Source organism: Mus pahari, chromosome X (assembly GCF_900095145.1).
Source record: "Mus pahari chromosome X, PAHARI_EIJ_v1.1, whole genome shotgun sequence".
Taxonomy (NCBI): Eukaryota; Metazoa; Chordata; class Mammalia; order Rodentia; family Muridae; genus Mus; species Mus pahari.
Window position 1 is genome coordinate 62126817 of NC_034613.1, and position 20393 is coordinate 62147209.

Here is a 20393-nt window from a genome sequence, read left to right on the forward strand (position 1 = left end):
CTCTCTCTCCTCTATGATGTTGGTCAATTTGTGCCAGACTGGAACAAATGCCAGAAGGTCCAAGTGCCCCTCTGTGGAGGTTCTCAATTTAATTAAGCCAATTAAGGTCTGAAAGATGAAAGAGCACAGAAATGGTACCTTCCCCGCCCTTTTGATGCCTACAGGCCGTTCTCGGCAGCCAGCCCAGGCCAGAAAGTCTGTCAGGCCTGCAGAACTGATAGGCCAAATCACTTCTGTTCTTGGCCATTTCAGTGATGGCTGCTGTCCTTATTAAAACTGGGGGAGGCCATCATCCAGGTTTACAGACAACCCAGGGATGAGGAGAACATATGCCTTCTTCTCTCTCCAGCAGCCAAGAGTCACTCAAAGGGACCTCCCCTCAACTGATGTCTTCTATCTGTCCTGTGGCCTGTTGAGTGAATGAAGATGAGGAAAGTTTGAGTAGCCACCCATACTGGCTTCATGCGATGCAGGATAGTGCTACCCACCTTACAGAGATCCAAGATATTCTCTCTATGAACCAGGCCCCATTCACTAATTTCTCCAGCCCTATGGCCATCTGGGATAGATCACTCAGTGCATTTTGGCAACTCAGTGGTGAACAATGTGTCTCAAAGAATTAAGGATGCAGGTAGAGGTATTTCTTGTTCATTGCTATGGCCAGCCCTGGGAAGTAGGAATGGACTATGGGATCTTGGGCTCAGCAGCAATTAATTATGTCCAGAAAACTAACTGGTAAATATATTCTAGAGAATGTTCCACAGTAACTGTAACTAATGGAAGCTTTTTGGATGTCAACAGGTGGTGACAAGAGAGAAGGATGTGTTGCTGAAGCTCAGACATGGTCTCTCGTAGAGCCAGTGTGGGGCATGGGGAACAGGCCAAAGTCAGAGGAGGGGCTGGGGATTGAATGGTTGTGTGGCAGATCCAATCACAGATTATGGGAAGACTTTACTGGAGTGATGGTGCCTACGCCAGGGAAAGGAGGTTTCAGGGCAGTATGGCAACCAGTTGCTAGCCTTTAGGGAGATCTGTGTTGATAAACAGAGTGTCATGTTTGCTTTGGGAGGAGAATGGGGAAAAGGGAGCTAGCCATGACTGCCAGTCAGGGTGTTGGGGGATACTAAAATGGGGAGGACAACTTGACCCCAGGACAGTCACAAGGAGCAGGGGTTCTATGAGCTCCAGCAGTCCCTCTGGATACAAGGAGGTAACATGGCTTGACCTCATCAGAAACAATGGCCTTACCTTCCTATCCAGGGTCCTTACTATGAGACATTGAAGATCCAGCCATCTTCAGCAATGACAGCATTCCAAAGCCAGGAGCACCTCTACATTGCAGGTCAGAAAGTGGGAGGAGGAGGTACATGACAGAAAGGTTCCAGTTACATTAGGGAAGTCCTGGCCTCCTCCAGGACTCCTGGGCCTGGGTGACTGTATCAGTGACCTACAGGTACCTGCTCTGAAGAACATGTACCCATCTCAGAGCCCAATAGGCTGTTCACTTCACATTCCAAGCCTAAGAGCTCCCCCATCTCCAGGTGGTCAGAACAGCTGAAAAGATTAATGGGCTTCCAAGGAGTAAAATCCTTCATCTGGCTTTCCTTTCCCGAAGAGTCCCTGTGGAGTCTTTAGGGAACTCAGCTGGGAACAAGCAGGTCCTCAGATGGAGCCCCAGGCCTTCAAGCTCAAGAGAAATAGGCCCTTACCTGAGACAAGTACTGACTACCCCTCCACAAGAGCTGAAAGTGCCCCTTCTCACATTTTCACTCGACAGTACCTGGGTACATATAGCCCTGTGGATCTGACCTTTCCTTGCAGCCTTGCCTAAGAAGCTGACTCATAGGGGGGCAGTACTGGCTGAAGCCAGTGCCTACACAGACAAACCAGACCTATTCATCTTCTCCAGCAACCAGCAGGTTGGGAGTGGCAGAAGTAGAGGACAGAACTCAAAAATGACAGGTGCACTCAACTGCTTATGCACTGGAATATCAGGGAGCAACTCAGCTCAGGTCAGAGAGGTTAAGGTAGTCAGGATACTACCCTAAGCCAAGGTCACCTGGGGTAGGGGTTGAGAGAGGCAGATATCACTTGAAAGCTAACATAGCTACCTTGAAGTAGCAGTCTCAATTTCTTCTGGCTCTGTTGTTTCCCTTAACCAAGCCTCAACTTCCTGTGCTGACAAGAGAGTGATATTTATCACCGTCTCGTAGGTGGTTGGCATGGCACATTCATAGATCACCAGTGGAAGGAACACACTCTGCCCAGCTTCCCATGGGTCCACTGCTTGTCCCTGGCATCTCGGAGCCAGTGCTTCTGGCTGCTGCTGCTCAGCCAAGCAAAAGGGCTCAAGTCTCTGCCCCTCCCCCAGCCTTGCTTAGCCACTTCTCCTCCTTTCAGTCTTTTCTTCCCCTTGTCCTTCCTAGAGGCCTTTCCTGAAACTCCAAGGTTTTGGGCCTCTGAAGGGAACCTTATTTCTACAGCTCAGCCACACAGAGAAAATCGACTAGTTTAATCTTGTGGACCTCTAACACAAAAGGCCAGTGCTTGCCATGTAGTAGATGCTCAATAAATATTTGTTAGATGACCAACTGGGAGATTTGGTGAGAGAAAGGTACATAGGATTGGGGAAAATATGGGGAGGTCATCTTGTATTTGCCATTTTCTTCCCACATCTTCTAGAAGTGAAGGCTGCTCCGTGTAGAAACTGATGAAACGGTTAACACTCAGGTACCCAAATTGTGAAATGGTAACCACTTGGGATGGACACTCTAAGTCTCCCCTTTCCCACCCACCACCCCTTGTCAATGAGCACACACACTTCTTCTTGAGAGTTGAAGCTCCATGTTTGGAGCATGAGCGGGAATGTTTTATTGCTCCCTAAAACATCTGCTCTTCCTCTAGGTGTGATACTCTCAATTCATGGCAATCCATAGGGCTCAGAGGAACTAGCCTGGAGAACAAAGGTCATGGAGTTAACCGTCTCTATTTTAGCTGCATAAAGGCCTTTTTGCCTTTCTTCTGGGGTCCACATTACTTTTTCCCCACTGGTGATTCTACATCAGAAACCTAGATGGATTTCTGAGTTCTGATTTTGAGAGGATTGTTCTGAACCAGTTTTCCCCCAAAGGTGAGAGGCCTAGTCTGGCCAAGCATATTGTTTACTGATAAAGGCCAAAGCCTTGTGCTCTGTGGCTAGTTCTAGGGGAACATAGCCTTGAGGGAGGAGGAGGACAGGTCCAATGAGGTCTAATGGCTACATTCAGACCCCATGAAGGCCAAAGATGCAACTCCAGGGGATAGCAGTTTCCTAGGTAAGGTAAGGTGCACTGATGAAGACGATAAATATAATAAATACAATAGCCTTGGGAAGCCCTAAAAAAGGGACGATTGTATGACCTGGTAGTGCTCTGGATGTTTTCAGAAAGGAAGACCTTAGCTCCTTTGTCATCTGGGTGTGGTAGTAGTGTGTCAGCAGTGTCACTAGTGGCCTGTGATTGCTTTGGGCTTTCTCCACATCATTTCCCTTGTCCCTACCCTCCTTGCCCTATCCATTCCTCTTTACCTCCTTCCCTACCCGCCCCCTTTTTTTCTACTATCCACTTGCCACTGGGCTTCCTCCCCTCCTCCTCCTACCCCCAGGCACTTTGAGGGCCACAGAAAAACCCTCTACACTCAGCCTTGACAAGGAACCCATCTGGCTCTCTTCGTAGCTCAGTCTATCCCCTGGAACCTTGAACAGCCCAGACCTGAGCCAGTGAGGGCTGCTGGGTATTTAGAGCAGAGCAGTGGGCACTGAGCAAGTCTTATTCAGGCAAGAACAGGAAGTACGATGGGAGGGTCAACAAGAAGCTGGTGATGGGCACTGATCTCTTGTGCATATGAAGCAAGAGCAGCTACTCTTGACCCCAAATGTATTGCCTTCTTTCCAAATGGGTTTTCAAGTGGATTAAAGAGGCAGTGAGAGCTAGCTGGTGCTTCCCCACCTAACAAACCCTAAAACTCTGGATGGTCATAATAGGCAGGACTTGGGGGGGGGGGGGGAGGATCTATCTAGTGAGGCCTGGGAGATTAATTTGGCACTCGTGAGTGATAAACCACACTGAATGAAGATCTGCAGCATAATCCCAGAACCCTGGTCCTTCATTTTTGTTTGAACCAGTCTCTTGGCATTTTCTTTCCTCCTCTCCAGGTGTTCACACTTAGCCTCTTTTCCACCACCACCTTGCCTCACCTCAGCACTGGGATCTTAGGTGGACACCTGTCCCTAGCTGCAATTGAGTTGAAACAGCACCTGTGAGAAGACTGACAGAATGGGCGACATGGCAAACAGTTCCATTGAGTTCCACCCCAAGCCCCAGCAGCAGCAGGAAGTGCCCCATGTGGGTGGCTTTGGATGCACACTAGCAGAACTACGAAGCCTAATGGAGCTCCGAGGTGCTGAGGCACTGCAGAAGATTCAAGAAGCCTATGGGGATGTCAGTGGGCTGTGCAGGAGGCTGAAGACCTCACCTACTGAGGGTAAGCCACTAGGTTGGACAGGGAAAGGGATAGCCTAGGAACATGGGGGTTTTCTCCCCCCTGGGGCACACTCAGGGGTCTGTGATACTGCTACTGCTATGGTTGCCTTGAATGGCTATGTGAAAGTAAGGACCAGTTGACCCTTGGCGGACACAGAAACTGGGACCCTGATTATTACCCTCTGTTCAGTCACTTTCTCTTGCCTGGAAGGTACTTTGTGCAGGGGGAGATTATCACCCACTGGGCAACTAATTTCTGAGAGCTTGAGTTGAGCCCTCATCTACATCTCTGTGATCAGTCATTTTCCACCCTACAAGAGGAAAAGAGAGGGGAGGGCGGATTAGGGCCACTAAAGGTAGAGGATCCAAATGGAGACCCCCAACTTCTTCTTTCCAAGAAACAGAGCAGTGCCAACTGTCTCCTACTGAAGGAAGAGGAAACCATTACCTCTGTCTGTATATTTGAGTTTCATGTGCTTAAACTTGGGCTTAGTTAAGAGGAACCAGAAAAAAAGGGGATTCAGTGTGGAGCCCTCTGTGGCTCAAGTCGAAGGGGTCCTTCTCCATGCAAGGAAGGGGTGGCCTAAGGATTGCTTAGAGACATTTGAGTCTTGTGGGAAAGGCAGACCAAAACTAGGGCCCAGTAGTCACATGGTACCATTAGCAGTGGTGGTGATTGGAACTGGGGTGATTGCCCAGTAGGTGAAGTGCTTGCTCTGCAAACATGAGGTCATGAGTTTGGGTTTTCAGCTCCCATTTAAAAAGCAGACCATGGAGTGTGTTCCCGCAGTCACAGCACTGAGGAGGCAGAGATAAGAAAATCTGTGGGGCTTGTGTATCAACCAGTCTGGCAAATCAGTAAACTGTAATTTCAGTGAAAGACTGTCACAATTTGGTGGAGAGCAACTAAGGAAGACCCTTGACATTTACCTTTAGTCATTAGCATACATGAGGACATGCATGCACGTGCGTGTATACACACACACACACACACACACGAACATAAGTGACAACAATAACAAGCTGTCCCAGAGAGATATGAGCCTAAGGCAGTGCAGGTCTCACACCAGTGAGCCTCTGGATGAAACATGGTGAGAGTACTCTAGAATATCCAGAGTGTAGTAAGTCTGACTGCCATCTTGGGTCCTTAACTCCCTGGTGCTGGGGTTTTCTGTGGTGAGACTAGGGTCCTCAAAGAGTTAACTCTAGCCCCAGATTTCAAGAACTGGCATCCTTTCAAGCCCATCTGACACTAGCTTGGCAGGGTTACTGGACCTAACCCATCCTGGTGCCAGGTTTGCTTCCCAGCCAATGCTGATTGATTTTTATCAGCTGCACATTTAGTTGTGGCACTTTTGTGCGTTCAGTCCTGCAAGTCCTGGCTACTACCACTTGTATTCCTCCTGTTCCCTGGATCCCCTGTCCTACCCAACCCAGAGCCTCTACGGCGGGCACACACCAGATGCTCTTACTCTAGTCTTGCCCCAAGTGGATTGAAGAAAGCATCATCTGTTCATAGGCAGTAGTGCATGGGCCCAAGGGAGCATTAGAGATAGGGGAAGGCAAGCCCATGGGCCAGGTTAAGAACTCAAGGTATGATGGTCTCTTTGGGCCATCTGAGTCTTCCTGAACTAAGCTGTAGAACTGGTACACCCATGGACAACCTACTCAGCCTGCCTACCACACATGCCCTCAAATGCACACATGCATGCACGCACGCACACACTCACCAGCCTGAAGCAGCATTCTGTCAGGACAGATGGCTGGGCTCCATGCCAAAGGATCTCTTTCCTTCTCCTTGCCCACCCCCCTCCCGGAGGACTTAGGGCCTCTGAGAAGGCTGGGGTACAGGGCTATTTAGATGCAAGGGCTCTGGCCTCTCCCAGATCAAAGGAAACAGATGGGCTTCAGCTGGCAGCTCTTCCCTCTGCCTGTCAGGCCTTGTTAAATATTTAAAATGTCAAGGCCCCTGGGAACCTGCCCGATTCTGCCACAGAGCTCCAGTGCTCATCTGGTGCCTCTAAATGGGGTGGGTATAGAGAAGAGCAGGTGCCCAGGTGGGTAGTTCAGCCCTGAACAAGCCTCTGAGACCCTAAGTCCCTATGGCAGCTTAGGGACCAGACCTTTCCCCCAGGCTCCTTGGGCCTAGCTGTGTGAGGCAAGGAGCAGGTGACTCTCACTCCTCCATTTCCTTGGCTCAGCAAACCTTGAGCAGGCAGGCTCTTCAGCAGGCCTTCTTAGAGGGAGGGGCAGGCTTAACTGTACTCTGGGACCCATGCCAATCCCCTGGAGCCCATAAGGGGCTTGACAGAAGACAAGGGGGCCATGTTGGTAGAGGGGACTTTGGCAGTTATTGCCCTAATCCACTAATCTTTTAGCCTCTGTAGCGATTCAGAGGATTCCAGAACCCATGCTGAAGAAGGGCCTACCTGCTGCTCAAGAACCTTGGGGTAGGCTGGTAAGGGGGCTCAGTGCCATGCCCCTGTCTTGTCTGCTCTCCACAGGCAGTCCAAAGAAGGAGGGAGCAGATTAGCTGAGAGCCAACACAATGTGGTCCTAATCCAATTCTGATGGCATCTGGCCTCAGCTCTAGGCAAGCAGCCCATGTGTGTCCGTGCCAACCATCCACCCTCTGTCCCCATGTCTTGGACCTGCTAGGTGGGCACGTGCTTGGAACAAGAAGGGCCACAGCTAGCTGCCTTCTCTACTACACACAAAACATGGCAGTGTGGCACCTGTTAGGACCCCCAATCCCACAGAAAGGCCCATACTTCAGGGTCAATCTGAAGGCAGCTGCCAGTGTTAGGCAAGGGAGATAGTGAAGCATTGCTGCAGTGGGAAGGCCAATCCAAGGCCAAGGGCAAGGCAGAGGAGGGGAAGGGAGTGAGTTCCTGGGGGAAAGGGCCTAAGGGCCTTACTGGCCTTGGGGACAATCTGGGCATGTGAAGTAGGATAGTCAGGAAGCAGAGTCACATGGTGCCATGGGAATCATGGGCTTTCTAGAAGTTAGAATGGGTCACTTCCTCTCTCTGGGGGCTCCAGGCTAAGGGCAGTGTAAACCCCAAGTGTCTAGGAGCTCAGAGTTCTGGTGCATCCCTTGTAATGTTGCACCTCTCATAGCTTCTTTAGTTGAAGGAAAAAAGGCTTAATCTGGAGGAAAGGCTGCCCTACCCCCAGCTTGGTCCTTGTCCCTACTACTGCTACCACAGAGACTGAAGCCTCCAAGACATCCTACTGGGGAAGCTTCAGGACTTCAGAAAGAGGCCTTTGGCCCCAGCAGAAATTTGAGCTGCCAGCCCAGGCCAGGCTCAATGAGGCCAGGGGGAGAAAGGCAAGAACAGCTGCAGCCCTTCTGGGTGGGAAGGACACTGTGTGGCTAGATGGTGTGAACATGCCAAGGCTGTGCTGGTTATGACTTTTGCTCTTCTCAGTTCTTCCACTTCATTCAAGCTCCACCCTGATCCTCTGCAGATGGCCCACTGCCAGCACTTCCTTATTGGTGGTTGGTCTGTGACTGAGTCTTATAGGCCTTATTGAACTCAGCCTGCTGTGCATGCCCCATGGATTGGGTGACCCTTTTTCTCACCACTCAGCTCCCTCAGCAGGTGGTAGAAGATATGCCAGTGACTGCTGATGGGAACTTCAAGCTGCCATCCATTAGGTGTCAGTATGTAGCTGGTCCCTTAGGGGCATAGCACTGGAGTCCTGGGTGAACTTAAGAAGGGACTGGATCAGCCTGTAGGAGTGTAGCATCATCTCACTTGCCTGAGATCTATGTAGAGATTACCTCCAGGGCCCTGAAGCCTAGAGTTAAGGTCCTCTCTGCCTCTGGACCCTGCATTGACTGAAGTGTCTCATGTTAAGACTGAGAGGGCCTGCACTGGAACCTCCTTTTCCTCTCCCCTCCTTGTTCTCTGTATTGACAGTCTCATTAGCCTCAGTTCTCATGCTCAGGGATGACAAGTGACAGAATTGGATGAGAAGGGGTCATTGTGAGACCAAAGGAAACCATGAGGCTCCTGAGGAGGTTGGCTACTGAATTTTGCAGAGCATCTCCAGGTGTAAGTTTGTGTGGTCTCTAGACTAGAGCTTATGTTTGGCCCCAGGGCCAAGCTCTGAGAAGGTGTAAAGTATAGGGAATTCGTTAGCCTGGGCACTTCCTAGGCACTGTGGGCACCAGACCTTGGCTTATCCTCTCCTCAACTCTGGCACAGTAGCTCAGCCTCTGTGAAACCCTGTTGTCCTTTCCTGGTGCTACTCCTTTCAATCTCCCCCTCCACGCTGTACAACAGCCTCCATGCACAACCTAGTGGATTGGTTTCTCAGACCACAGCTTTGTATGCAATGCCACAGACCTCTGATTTTGCTTCTTATGGCTGGCTGGCTCCATACTTCCACCTCAGCGAGCTTCCAGAGTCTTCCTCATCTCCTCACAAGATAATCTCCTGTGTAGGTCACTGGACCTAAGAACTTTCTCTCACACTCCTTCTCTCTGCTCCTTCCATGAGAAACTTCTAGAAAGTAGGCCTCCATCCACCTCCAGGAGACTTTGCTCTATCTTTTTCAACAAGCTATGCTTCTGGACACTCCCAGGTGCCTGGTTCCTGGTTCCCCTGTGCTCCTTTCGCAAGTTAGGCTATGTGGCCCTGACTGTCTTTGAACCAAGTAGGCCATAGAGTAGGGTGACCAAGGTCCAGGGGCTGCTTCACTTTTGAGGTGCCAGTGTCACAAACACTTGTCTCATCTTGCAGGCCTGTGTGGGGCCTAGTGGACATCACTCTGCAAAAGACATAGAATCTAAGTGTTAGAAAAGAGACAGCTTATCTGATCTCTTTGGAGAGGGCCCTGGCCATTTCTTTGGCACTTAGCATAAAACTTGGCTAATATTACCTGGATCCCCTTGATTGATGATATCTCCACAAATTCACTGAAGCCATCTAGGTATTGGTTCACCTACTTTCCACCCCCAACCCAGGAAGCCTCTAGCTGCTGTCTTAGCTATCCTTGGCCATGTAGTACCATCGTGGGTCCTTGCTATTCTCTCCCTTGTTGGGTGTTATCACTTCTCTGCCAGCATTTCTCCCAGATAGCTTAGACATGGAAGTGACAGCAGACATAGAGGTACATGGCCTGGGTTAGTGTTTCAGTAATTGAGACATCCACAGACCCAGGGCCTCCCTCCCTAGGCCTGTTGTTTTATAAGTGCATCAGAAAATTGATAACCCCTTTCCTAAGCTACCATCCCTTTCTTAGGCTAGGTACTCCCTGTGAGGGCTGTACTTGGTCCCCATGCTTGGTCCTGGGGCTTATAGTACCAGGCCTGTACCACTCTGCCTCCTCTAAGTATCCACTCCAGAATTCTAGAGGCACAGGCTTTGGTCAGAAAGCCACAAAGGCCACTCTCACAGCAGCAGCAGCAGCAGCAGCAGCAGCAGCTTAATCAGGGATGCTTAATGTCAGCAAGGGCTAGCTGGTATCATCTACTTCTTCTGCCACTTTCTTGGGGCACTGTGTAGGCCTGGCAGACAACACCAATGACTTGGAGAAACGCAGGCAGATCTATGGGCAGAACTTCATCCCCCCAAAGCAGCCTAAGACCTTCCTGCAGCTGGTATGGGAAGCCCTGCAGGACGTGACTCTCATCATCCTGGAGGTGGCTGCTATCGTCTCCCTGGGCCTCTCCTTCTATGCACCTCCTGGAGAGGAAAGTGAAGGTAAGGGGTAAAGATTCTGGGCTGGGAAGAGGTCCTAGCTCTTGGTTCCCATGGCTTCACCTCTCCTTCCTTTCTGTTCTCCTTCATCTTTGGACATAGCCTGTGGGAATGTGTCTGGTGGGGCAGAGGATGAAGGAGAGGCTGAAGCTGGCTGGATTGAGGGGGCTGCCATCCTACTCTCTGTCATCTGTGTGGTGCTGGTCACAGCCTTCAATGACTGGAGCAAGGAAAAGCAGTTCCGAGGTCTTCAGAGCCGTATTGAACAGGAGCAGAAGTTTACTGTCATCCGAAATGGGCAGCTCCTCCAGGTCCCTGTAGCAGCCCTGGTGGTAGGGGACATTGCCCAGGTCAAATATGGTAAGTGAGTCCATCTTCATCTGCTCTGCCAAGAAAGCATCTGAATACCATTTCTGGGAAGGTTGAGTCAGTGAAACCCCTTCCAAGCTCAGACTGTCTCTCCACTAGTCTGTGTGTTTTCACCCTGAGATTGGCACATAGGGGCTGTAAGGAGGGGCAGAAAAGGAGTTTGAGACACAACAGTGACCACACTGACCTCATAGCCTCTGAGGAGGTCTTCTCCCACTACTCCAGAATACAACCATTGTCCCTGTTCCATGAGAGCTGGACAATGTGGGTACATGTGGGTGATCCCCCTCAAAGGAGGAGGCTGAAAGAAGAGAGCTCCCCAGATCTTTCCCAGATGACAGGACCTCCCCTGGGAAAGGTGGGAAAAAGCAAAGGTGGGGAGGTCCCATGAACCCATAGCCTCTGATTCTGGTCTGGGATGGCCTATAGGAGATCTTCTGCCTGCCGATGGTGTGCTCATCCAAGGCAATGACCTCAAGATCGATGAGAGCTCCCTGACCGGCGAGTCGGACCATGTTCGAAAATCAGCAGACAAAGATCCTATGCTGCTCTCAGGTGAGAGACACCTGCCTAACTAGCCAAGTGTAAGGTCACTTTGAAAGCCATTTGGCCCAGCATCCCCAACTAAGTCATCCTGCCAGACTTGCCTTAGCTAGGGTCTCCCTGAGTAGCCCTTTGGTTGGGAAGTCTAAGAATGCTACCCATTGCCATGCCAGAGCAGGTTACTGAAGGCCTGGTGGTGTGGCTTCAGCCATAGGGAAAAGACATGGGCCTTCCCTGCTCAAGGGAGTCCTTGGTGTCATAAATAGGACATCCCAAAGGGAGAACATTCTGAAGTCTATATTGTGTTCCTTCCACATCCAGACTAGAAATGACCCAGTGAGTGCTTTGTTCCTTTTCTAGAAGGTTCTCATTCAACCCACTTTTACCTTAGTGGGAAATGGAAAGAAAATCTTAGATGAAGGGGCCAATAGTCACACTGACTTCTGTAAGATCCATACCTGCCTCAGGGAAACCCTCAAGAGCCAGTTTATGGCTGCTGAGTATGTCCTACAAGGCTGTACAAATCTCTATCTTAGTTCCTCTGTGTTTCTGTGCCAGGAACTCATGTCATGGAAGGTTCTGGAAGAATGGTGGTAACAGCTGTTGGTGTGAACTCCCAGACAGGCATCATCTTTACATTGCTTGGGGCAGGTGGAGAGGAGGAGGAGAAGAAAGACAAGAAAGGTAAGGCAGCCATGACTTCCAATGTACAGCAATGATGATGCAGTTGCTTCTATGTCCCTGTTATTGCTTGTTCATCTGCATGCTGGTTCTTCTGGTTCTTCTTAGGGATCCTTCTGGTATTTTTCCATAGGAGCCAGCAGGCCAATAACCCCTGTGTAGAGGCAGCTTTCCTTAGATGTCTATTCCCTGATGACTTTGGTACATCTGTCCCTGGGATGGAGTGTAGTCACAGAAATGTAACCTCTTACCTCACTTTGAAAGATGCTGCTGGAAGCTGGGCATGGTGGCACACACCTTTAATCCCAGCACTCGGGAGGCAGAGGTGGGTGGATCTCTGTGAGTGTGAAGCCAGCTTGGTCTATATAGTGAGTTCTAGGACAACTGGAGCTAGAAACCCTGTCTATATAGTGAGTTCTAGACAAAGAAACCCTGTCTCAAAAAAAGAAAGAAAGAAAGAAAGAAAGAAAGAAAGAAAGAAAGAAAGAAAGAAAGATGCTACTGGGGTCTTCAGGCCCACTTTCAAGGTGCTCAGCTCCCACACAAAAGATCTTAGAGGGGGAGGGTGTCATAAAATCCAAAGTGGAAGTCTCCTGAGAAAATAGGAATAAATCTCAAAATGATAACCAGGACCAGAGGGTGCTGGGTGATGTTGGAAAAGTAGGCTCTCCAGAAAGTGGTAGTCCCGCCCTGGGGACAGTAATGGATAGAAACAGAATTTTAGAGAATCTACCTTTCTTATGACCCCAGGCTCCCTAGCACAAAGCTACTATACTGCCTTCTCCCAGACATGGTACTTAAAACCATGGAGTTACAGCGCTTTCCTATACAAGGCCCTGGTCTTCTGTGACTCAGGCATACACCATAGTTCTGGTAAGCAATCTATCTTCAGTTCTTTCCCACAGCCCAAGGTGACCAGGGAGCAGACATCTCCAGATGCATGCATGCCCATCTTAGAAGACCTGGAGCCAGAACAATTGGTCTTAGGCTACACAGGGACAGACCAGCATGAGGAAAGACAAGTTAGTAGTCCCAGCCTTAGGTCACCTCTTAAATCTTCCTGTCCCTAGGGGCAGAGAGACATGAGCCAGCAGGGCTGCTATCATCAAAAAGCTTCCATTATCCTTATCCTTGTTTCCTGTAGTCTGGTCCTGTGCCTCCATAGATGGATACTTCCCTGCTTTTGGTAGGTAGGCCAGGTTTCCTTCCACTTGCACCAAGCCCCCTATCTACACTGAGCTCCTCCTAATGTTATCTCACAACATACATACATACATACATACATACATACATACATACATACATACATACATGTGTGTGTTATTTTATTTATTTACACTCCAAATGTTATCCCCTTCCTGGTTTCCCCTCCGCAAACCCCCTATCCCATCCCTCATCCCCCCTGCTTCTGTGAGGGAGCTTCCCCACCCACCCACTCCTACCTCACTGCCTAGCATTCTCCTACACTGGGCAACTTTAATGTGTGCTCCAGGAATGCACAGACAAGCTCAGCTGAGCTTAGTTTGAGTCCCCAAGATAAATGATCTTGCTTGGTGCCCTCTTGGTTCTGCTTGATTGACGGGGAGTCCCTCACATATAAGACCCTCTAGGAAATGCACCTTCTTCTCCCCTTGAAGCCAAGGGTCTCTCCCTTGAACTGCCATAACCTGCACCTTTCCTGGCATCCCCTGTATCTCCTTTCTAATCTCCTGAGCTCTTGCTCTGTCCCTTAAATATTCTTCACAGCTTGGTCCTAGGCCCTTCCCTCCTCTTTGAACTTGACTATTCCTCATCCAGATACTCCCACACAGGCTATTTGCACTTCTACATCACTCCTAAGTTCTAAGACCTAGGGATTCAGAGTGGGCCAGCTTCCTGGAGGAGTACCCTGAGGGACTGGGGGAAACAGCATTCATCTCTTCCTATGTTTCTCTTTTCTACCATCTCACTTATTCCTGTGGTTCTGTCAACTCATTGGTCATGCTCTGAAGTTGCTCCCTGTTAGTCTGCCACCCTTTTTCTCTATTCCTGCTTCTTAAAATAATCCCTATGTACCCTTTTCTTCCAGAGTTCCTCCCTCACTTTCCATGTTCTGCTTTATTCCAAGCTACCTCTATTAGTGATGCTCACCCCAAACCTCCCTTCCTCTATCCTCTGGAGCTCATGCTTCCCTCCATCCATCCACCCCCACAGGTTGGCATTATAGTCAGCCTTTTTCTTAGATGTCTACAGACCTAGAACTTCCTCATTGTGTCCCACTGTCATTTCATTGTCTTTCTGTATCCATGAGTATCTCTCTTCTACTCCTAGAAGTCTGTCTCCTTCATGAAACCAGAGAGATGCCTCTGTGGTTAAGAGCACTTTGCTTCCCAGTGTCTTATTGGGCTGTAACTACTGCAATTGCAGATCCAGAGGCCTCAATGTCCTCTCCTGGCCTCCACAGGCATGGACAGACAGACAGACACACACACACACACACACACACAGAGGGGGGAGGGAGAGAGAGAGAGAGAGAGAGAGAGAGAGAGAGAGAGAGAGAGAGAGAAATATAAGAACTCTCCCTCACCTCTAAACTACTCCAAACATGCACAGAGGGTCCAATATATGCCATACTTCTGGTTGCAAGTGTCTCTTTCATTCTTGGGACCCCAAACCCAATGTGTCTCATTGTCTAGAAGCTATGTGACACCAAGTCTGTCCTTTGAGTCTCTAATGACATGAGCTACTGGTTTAGAATTGATCCCATGTTGGCAGATTCCTCCCTAAATGGGGGATAGGGCAGATGTGGCTCCCAGATAAATTCCTCTAACTGCCACTGGAGCTGTGCAGTCCTCAGAAAGAGTGGCTATCATTGTGGGCTGTATCAAACCTGAGGCTTCAGACAGAGCCACCTGGAGTCCAGTCTTTGCACCTTTTCCCTAGTGCTGCTAGGTGCCCAATACTTAGGCCTCCTGGACCCATAGTTTGAGTATACTCAACAGGTCCCTCAAACAGACAGAGCCCTTATCCCATTAAAACACACATACTTTCTATCAGTGGTCTGAAAGAAGAGTAAAAGGATTGGGTTGGTGAAGGGCTTGGGAATTACCTCCTTTTGGGTACAAAAGATCAGACATTTAAGGAGAGGACCCACTTAGGGTAATGGGTCTTCCAGAAACTGTCCATAGATACTTTACCTGACCTGGGGCCCATCTAGGACTGGCTTTAGAAACTCAGTTGTGGGACTGACGTCAAGAAAACACTGGACGGGGCTTGGTCCTGGAATAGAACATCAAGAAAGCCCCTTCTTAGGAAAGGTCAGAGCTGCCAGCAATTGGGCGTCTCCTTCCCCTCTGCCCCATATAGGCACAAATTGCCATATGTGTCCAAGCTCTTCTTACTCTCCTGTGCTTCTGTGTATGTCATGGCCACACAGGTGTTCTCAAGTCTCTCCGTGTCTGTCATTCCTCTTCCATTGTAGGCAAGCAGCAGGATGGGGCGATGGACAGTAGCCAAACCAGAGGTAACGTGTGTGTGTGTGTGTGTGTGTGTGTGTGTGTGTGTGTGTATGTGTGTGTGGCTCAGGGTACCTGAGGAACCTGGGGGAGGAGGGGGACAAGGGGGAATGGGGAGGGACTACCTGCTACCAGGGCAGTAGCAGCACCTAAAGGCAGGTGAGTGGGTCCCAAAGTCCCATACTGGCTTGGCAGTGAAGGAGACATTCTTGGAGGCTGCTTCTACCAGACACTGCTTTCCCGAAGCCTAGACGGGCCACCTGGAAAACAGCTGGTCAGTACCAAGGCCATCAGGCATGGCTCAAGTTTGTACACAAATGAGAATTACCCATGAATGGACACCCTGGGACCACTTTGACCAGATGATGAATCTGAGGCATAGAGAGGGTAATTTGTTAAAATCCCTGGGTGCTAGTCCTGTGAGAATCCCAGGTAAGAAGAGTCAGCTGGAGCCTAGAAGATAACTGAGATTGGTAGAGCTTTGGGTAGAGGAGGCATTCTGATGGCTGGGACCCTTGCTTGGTAGGGTAACAATAGGCAGAGACTCTAAGCTAGAGTGACACAGCTAGACAGGGCCAGGCATGTCCTCAAGGCTGCTAGGAAGAAAGAGCTCTGGTAAGTGGCTTTGGGATACCAGGTGAGGTGAAGGGATGTATAGAGAAGAAAAAAAAAAAAACAGGGGCTACCCCCACAACTACTAGGTCAGGCAGCAGTTTTCTTAAGAAGAGTGGAGGAAGTAAGTTCAGGGGTGTGATTACTTTTAGCATCCATGTCACCTCCACAAAAGCAGCAAGAATGAAAATCGAGGAGCCTAAAAAGAAGGAAAGAGGGGAGCCCCCTGATTTAAAATGGGGTAGGGAAAGATCAGGACAGAACAAGGTTACCTGAAAGCACTTGGGAATAGGCAATTTGATCAAGGGTTCCTGGGCTAAGAGGAGTTAATACTAGAGCTCCTTAGTGTCCCTGGGGGGGGGAGTAGGGGTGGCTTGAACATTTGTGGTCAAATGAGTCAGATTTTGGTTCCAGAACATTCCTTGGACCAACCAAAGGACTTCTCTCAGGTATTGAAGTTTGGGGGCATTCCAGGATTAGTCAACTTGCCTGTGCACAAGTTCCTTGTGCTGGTGTCTGTCCACCCTTCCCACAAAAGAACCATCTCTCTGTCCCACCTAGGACAATGCTGCAGTTACTTGCCTACCTCAGGAGGGCCTGAGCTTAGTATGCAACAGAGGAAGGCCTACAGATTCTCTTTGTAAAACTTGACATTAAAAGTGCTCCATTAAATCCCACATGATGAGACATGTATTTCCTTGTTATAGTTCTTTGTAGCCCCTTTACCCATGCTAGGCTCTAACATCATCCAAGGGTTTCCTTTATGTACAGCTAAGAAGCAGGATGGGGCTGTTGCCATGGAAATGCAGCCCCTGAAGAGTGCCGAGGGTGGGGAAATGGAGGAACGGGAAAAGAAGAAAGCCAACGTACCTAAGAAGGAGAAGTCAGTCCTGCAAGGAAAGCTCACAAAACTGGCTGTGCAGATTGGGAAAGCAGGTAGGTTCAGGCAGAGGCAGCACGGCAGGAACCTAGAAGACACTGGGCTCCTGGAAGTAGTATCAGTTCCAGATGCTATGAATGCAAGGAACAGAATATTGTCCTGGCCCTAAGGCAAGTTCATGTGCAGAGAGGTGGATAGTATTCCAGAAGAGTGTGGCATATACTATAGGGCCAGAGGTGCAGGCCAAAGTTAAATATGAATGTCAAGTTCTGGGTACCACCCTCCTCCCCAGTGTGGCCTAAGTCACACACTTACATATTAACTAGCAGACTCTCTAACTCAAGGCTTCTGGCCACATCACAGCCAAGAGGCAGCTAACTTTATCAAGAATCTGCTGTCCAGAGCCTCAACACCTGAAGATGGCTAGCCCCTCACAGATGTACATCTCATATACTCAGCTTTCTGCTCTTTTTTTTTTCTGCTCTTTTTTTTCACTGTCCTGGGGAAACTGGAATAAAGGCTGCCTTGGGACCTCTTGTTCCATAGAGTCATCCCTCAAATTGTTTATCTCAAAGATGGCTCAAATCCATCGACCCCTTGCAAAGGCCCTGGCTGGATTCAGGCCAGCCATGACTACATTGCCCTCAATTTTTCTTCCCTCCTTTTCTCCCCCTCTCTACCATGGCTGGACAGGATTGGTGATGTCTGCTATCACTGTCATCATTCTGGTCCTCTACTTTGTGATTGAGACCTTTGTCGTGGATGGCCGGGTATGGCTGGCAGAGTGCACACCAGTGTACGTGCAGTACTTCGTGAAGTTCTTCATTATTGGAGTCACTGTTTTGGTTGTGGCTGTCCCTGAGGGCCTACCTCTTGCTGTTACTATCTCCTTGGCTTATTCTGTCAAGGTAATAATACTACTACTTACAATTAACTCCATCACACAGACCCCAAAACTGGAGTGGGATGTCATTGGGCATCTTAGGTGTAGAGGGGACTAGGGAAGGCTGGGGATGCCTTTGGAAGAAAAGAAGGTACTGGGCAAGATAGACTTCACTAATACATCCTAGCAGAGGGTCCCACTATACCCACCTAACCCTCAGACACAGTGAAGGGAGCAGAAAACAAGCTGAGAGACCTCAGAAAATGTTCTGGGACACTAAGAGATAGTGGGAGAGTAAAGGAGCACCAGTGGAGTGTAGAGGGAAACAGAGATAGCAGAAAATCGAAGAGGGAGCTCTGAAAGATAATTTCCAAGTAGTTTCCTGGAAGCTCACTGTTCCCTGTCTGATGGAAGTTGTTGGATCTTACATATCTACTCTCTCAGTTTGCTACCACCCAGCCCAGAGATGACCGATGTCATCAAATGGACTGTTACTGTTACTCACATTGCCTTGATCCTTATGAGTAAATAACTGAAGCATCTCCCACACAATCTTTGCCCATTACAGAAAATGATGAAGGATAATAACCTGGTACGCCACCTGGATGCCTGTGAGACCATGGGCAATGCCACAGCCATCTGTTCTGACAAGACGGGCACACTCACCACCAACCGCATGACAGTGGTCCAGTCCTACCTAGGAGACACACACTACAAAGAGATTCCAGCTCCCAGCGCCCTGACCCCCAAGATTCTTGACCTTCTGGTTCACGCCATCTCCATCAACAGTGCCTACACCACCAAAATTCTAGTAAGCATGGCTAGGACGGCAAATTAGAGAAGGGGGCAGGGCTGGTGGCATGGCATAAACTTCCCTGAGGGGTTTATTAGGTCCACTTGTAAATTTCGGGTTGCTGGGAATGTAGCTGAGTGGTATTGGTAAAGAATTTGCCTACTGTACATAAAGCTCTGGGTTTGCCCCCACCATACTGTAAAAGGAAACACAGAGCAGAAAAGCAAAGCAAAGACCAAGGTTGAGGAGATGGCTCAGTCAGTAAAGTCCTTGCTTTACAAGCATGAAGATTGGAGTTCACTCACCACAACTCATGTTTTTAAAAGAAAAAGAAAGAAAGAAAGAAAGAAAGAAAGAAAGAAAGAAAGAAAGAAAGAAAGGAAGGAAGGAAGGAAGGAAGGAAGGAAGGAAGGAAGGAAGNAAAGAAAGAAAGAAAGAAAGAAAGAAAGAAAGAAAGAAAGAAAGAAAGAAAGAAAGAAAGAAAGAAAGAAAGAAAGAAGAGGCAGGCAGATTTCTGAGTTCGAGGCCAGCCTGGTCTACAAAGTGAGTTCCAGGACAGCCAGGGCTGTACAGAGAAACCCTGCCCCAAAAAACCAAAAAGAAAAAAAAGAAAAAAGAAAAAAGAAAAAAAAAGAAAGAAAGAAAGAAAGAAAGAAAGAAAGAAAGAAAGAAAGAAAGAAAGAAAGAAAGAAAGAAAGAAAGAGCGAGCTAAGGCAACAGCTTGCTTGTAATCCCTGCACTGGGGAAGCAAAGACAAGTAGGAATTAGGGGCTCTAAGCCAGATCCCATCTCAAGAAAACAAGAAAAAGCAAGAACTTTTGACAGAGTACTCTTAATGTTGGGTGGGACAGGTGGACTATAGACATCCTTTCTAAACATGGTAAATAATGGAAAAGCTATAAAGAGCCACTTTGCAGACAGGGCATAGCCTGTGTAGTCAACATGGGTGCCCTCCCTGTGTTCCATGCCACCACCCCATAGCTACACAATGGCCAAGATTGGATGAGAACCTTGGCCTTAGGGATGGAACAGAAGGTACTCTGGGCCCTGATGCCAAGCTGATTATTCTTACCTACAGCCTCCAGAGAAAGAAGGCGCTCTCCCACGCCAAGTGGGCAACAAAACAGAGTGTGCTCTGCTGGGCTTCATCTTGGACCTGAAACGTGACTTCCAGCCTGTACGGGAGCAGATACCAGAAGATCAGCTTTACAAAGTGTACACCTTCAACTCAGTTCGCAAATCTATGAGCACAGTTATCCGCATGCCTGATGGTGGCTTCCGCCTCTTCAGCAAGGGAGCCTCAGAGATTCTGCTCAAAAAGTGAGTGTGTAATAGGAAGAAGGATCCAGGGGTCGAATGGCAGAGAGCTAGTTAGCATTTGATTCACCCAGTGGTCTACTGTCAGACATCTGGATTGTTTCCACATTTGGGCTCTTGGTCATTCAATTACAGGTTTGAGTATGCATTCTTAACTCTATAGGGCATACACTGTCAATCAGCTTTCTGTTACTAGAATACTTGAGCTGAACACAGTGATGAACACCTCTCTTCCCAGCTTCATCAAATGATGAGGCAGGAGGATGTACAGAATTTAGGAGTTTAAGGCCAATCTGAGAAACTTAAGGAGGCCTTATCCTCCTACTACCACCAAAGAAGGAAAAAAAAATAAACTCAGAATATTTATTTAGCAGGGCAGTGGTAGCAACACAAATTTATTATCAGCACTCAGAAGAAAGATCTGAGGATCAAGTCCAGCCTGGTCTATGGATTGAATTTCACTACAATCAGGGCTACACAGAGAAACCTTGTCTTGAATAAACCCAAAGAAAAATTTTAAAGATTTATTTGAACTTACCATTTTAAGTGTATCTGCCCATAGTCAGTTCCACTACCTCCCAACAGCACAA

At 48.7% G+C, this 20393-nt stretch overlaps 1 protein-coding gene across 11 annotated transcripts in view; it reads left to right on the plus strand.

Moving 5' to 3' along the window:
- Positions 1–20393, plus strand: part of Atp2b3 (ATPase plasma membrane Ca2+ transporting 3) — a 79253-nt gene that overhangs the window by 15692 nt on the left and 43168 nt on the right. For 9 of the 11 annotated variants that reach the window (XM_021187392.1, XM_021187397.1, XM_029534129.1 and 6 more), the window contains exons 2-11: positions 4193–4521; positions 10037–10234; positions 10334–10591; positions 11030–11155; positions 11702–11827; positions 15285–15326; positions 16702–16866; positions 17504–17718; positions 18262–18504; positions 19565–19806. In XM_021187392.1, coding sequence (XP_021043051.1) covers positions 4314–4521; positions 10037–10234; positions 10334–10591; positions 11030–11155; positions 11702–11827; positions 15285–15326; positions 16702–16866; positions 17504–17718; positions 18262–18504; positions 19565–19806 — 1823 coding nt within the window. In that variant the 5' untranslated portion in view covers positions 4193–4313. The remainder of the gene's footprint in view (positions 1–4192; positions 4522–10036; positions 10235–10333; positions 10592–11029; positions 11156–11701; positions 11828–15284; positions 15327–16701; positions 16867–17503; positions 17719–18261; positions 18505–19564; positions 19807–20393) is intronic. The other 2 variants (XM_029534127.1, XM_021187396.2) reach the window with 1 other exon arrangement.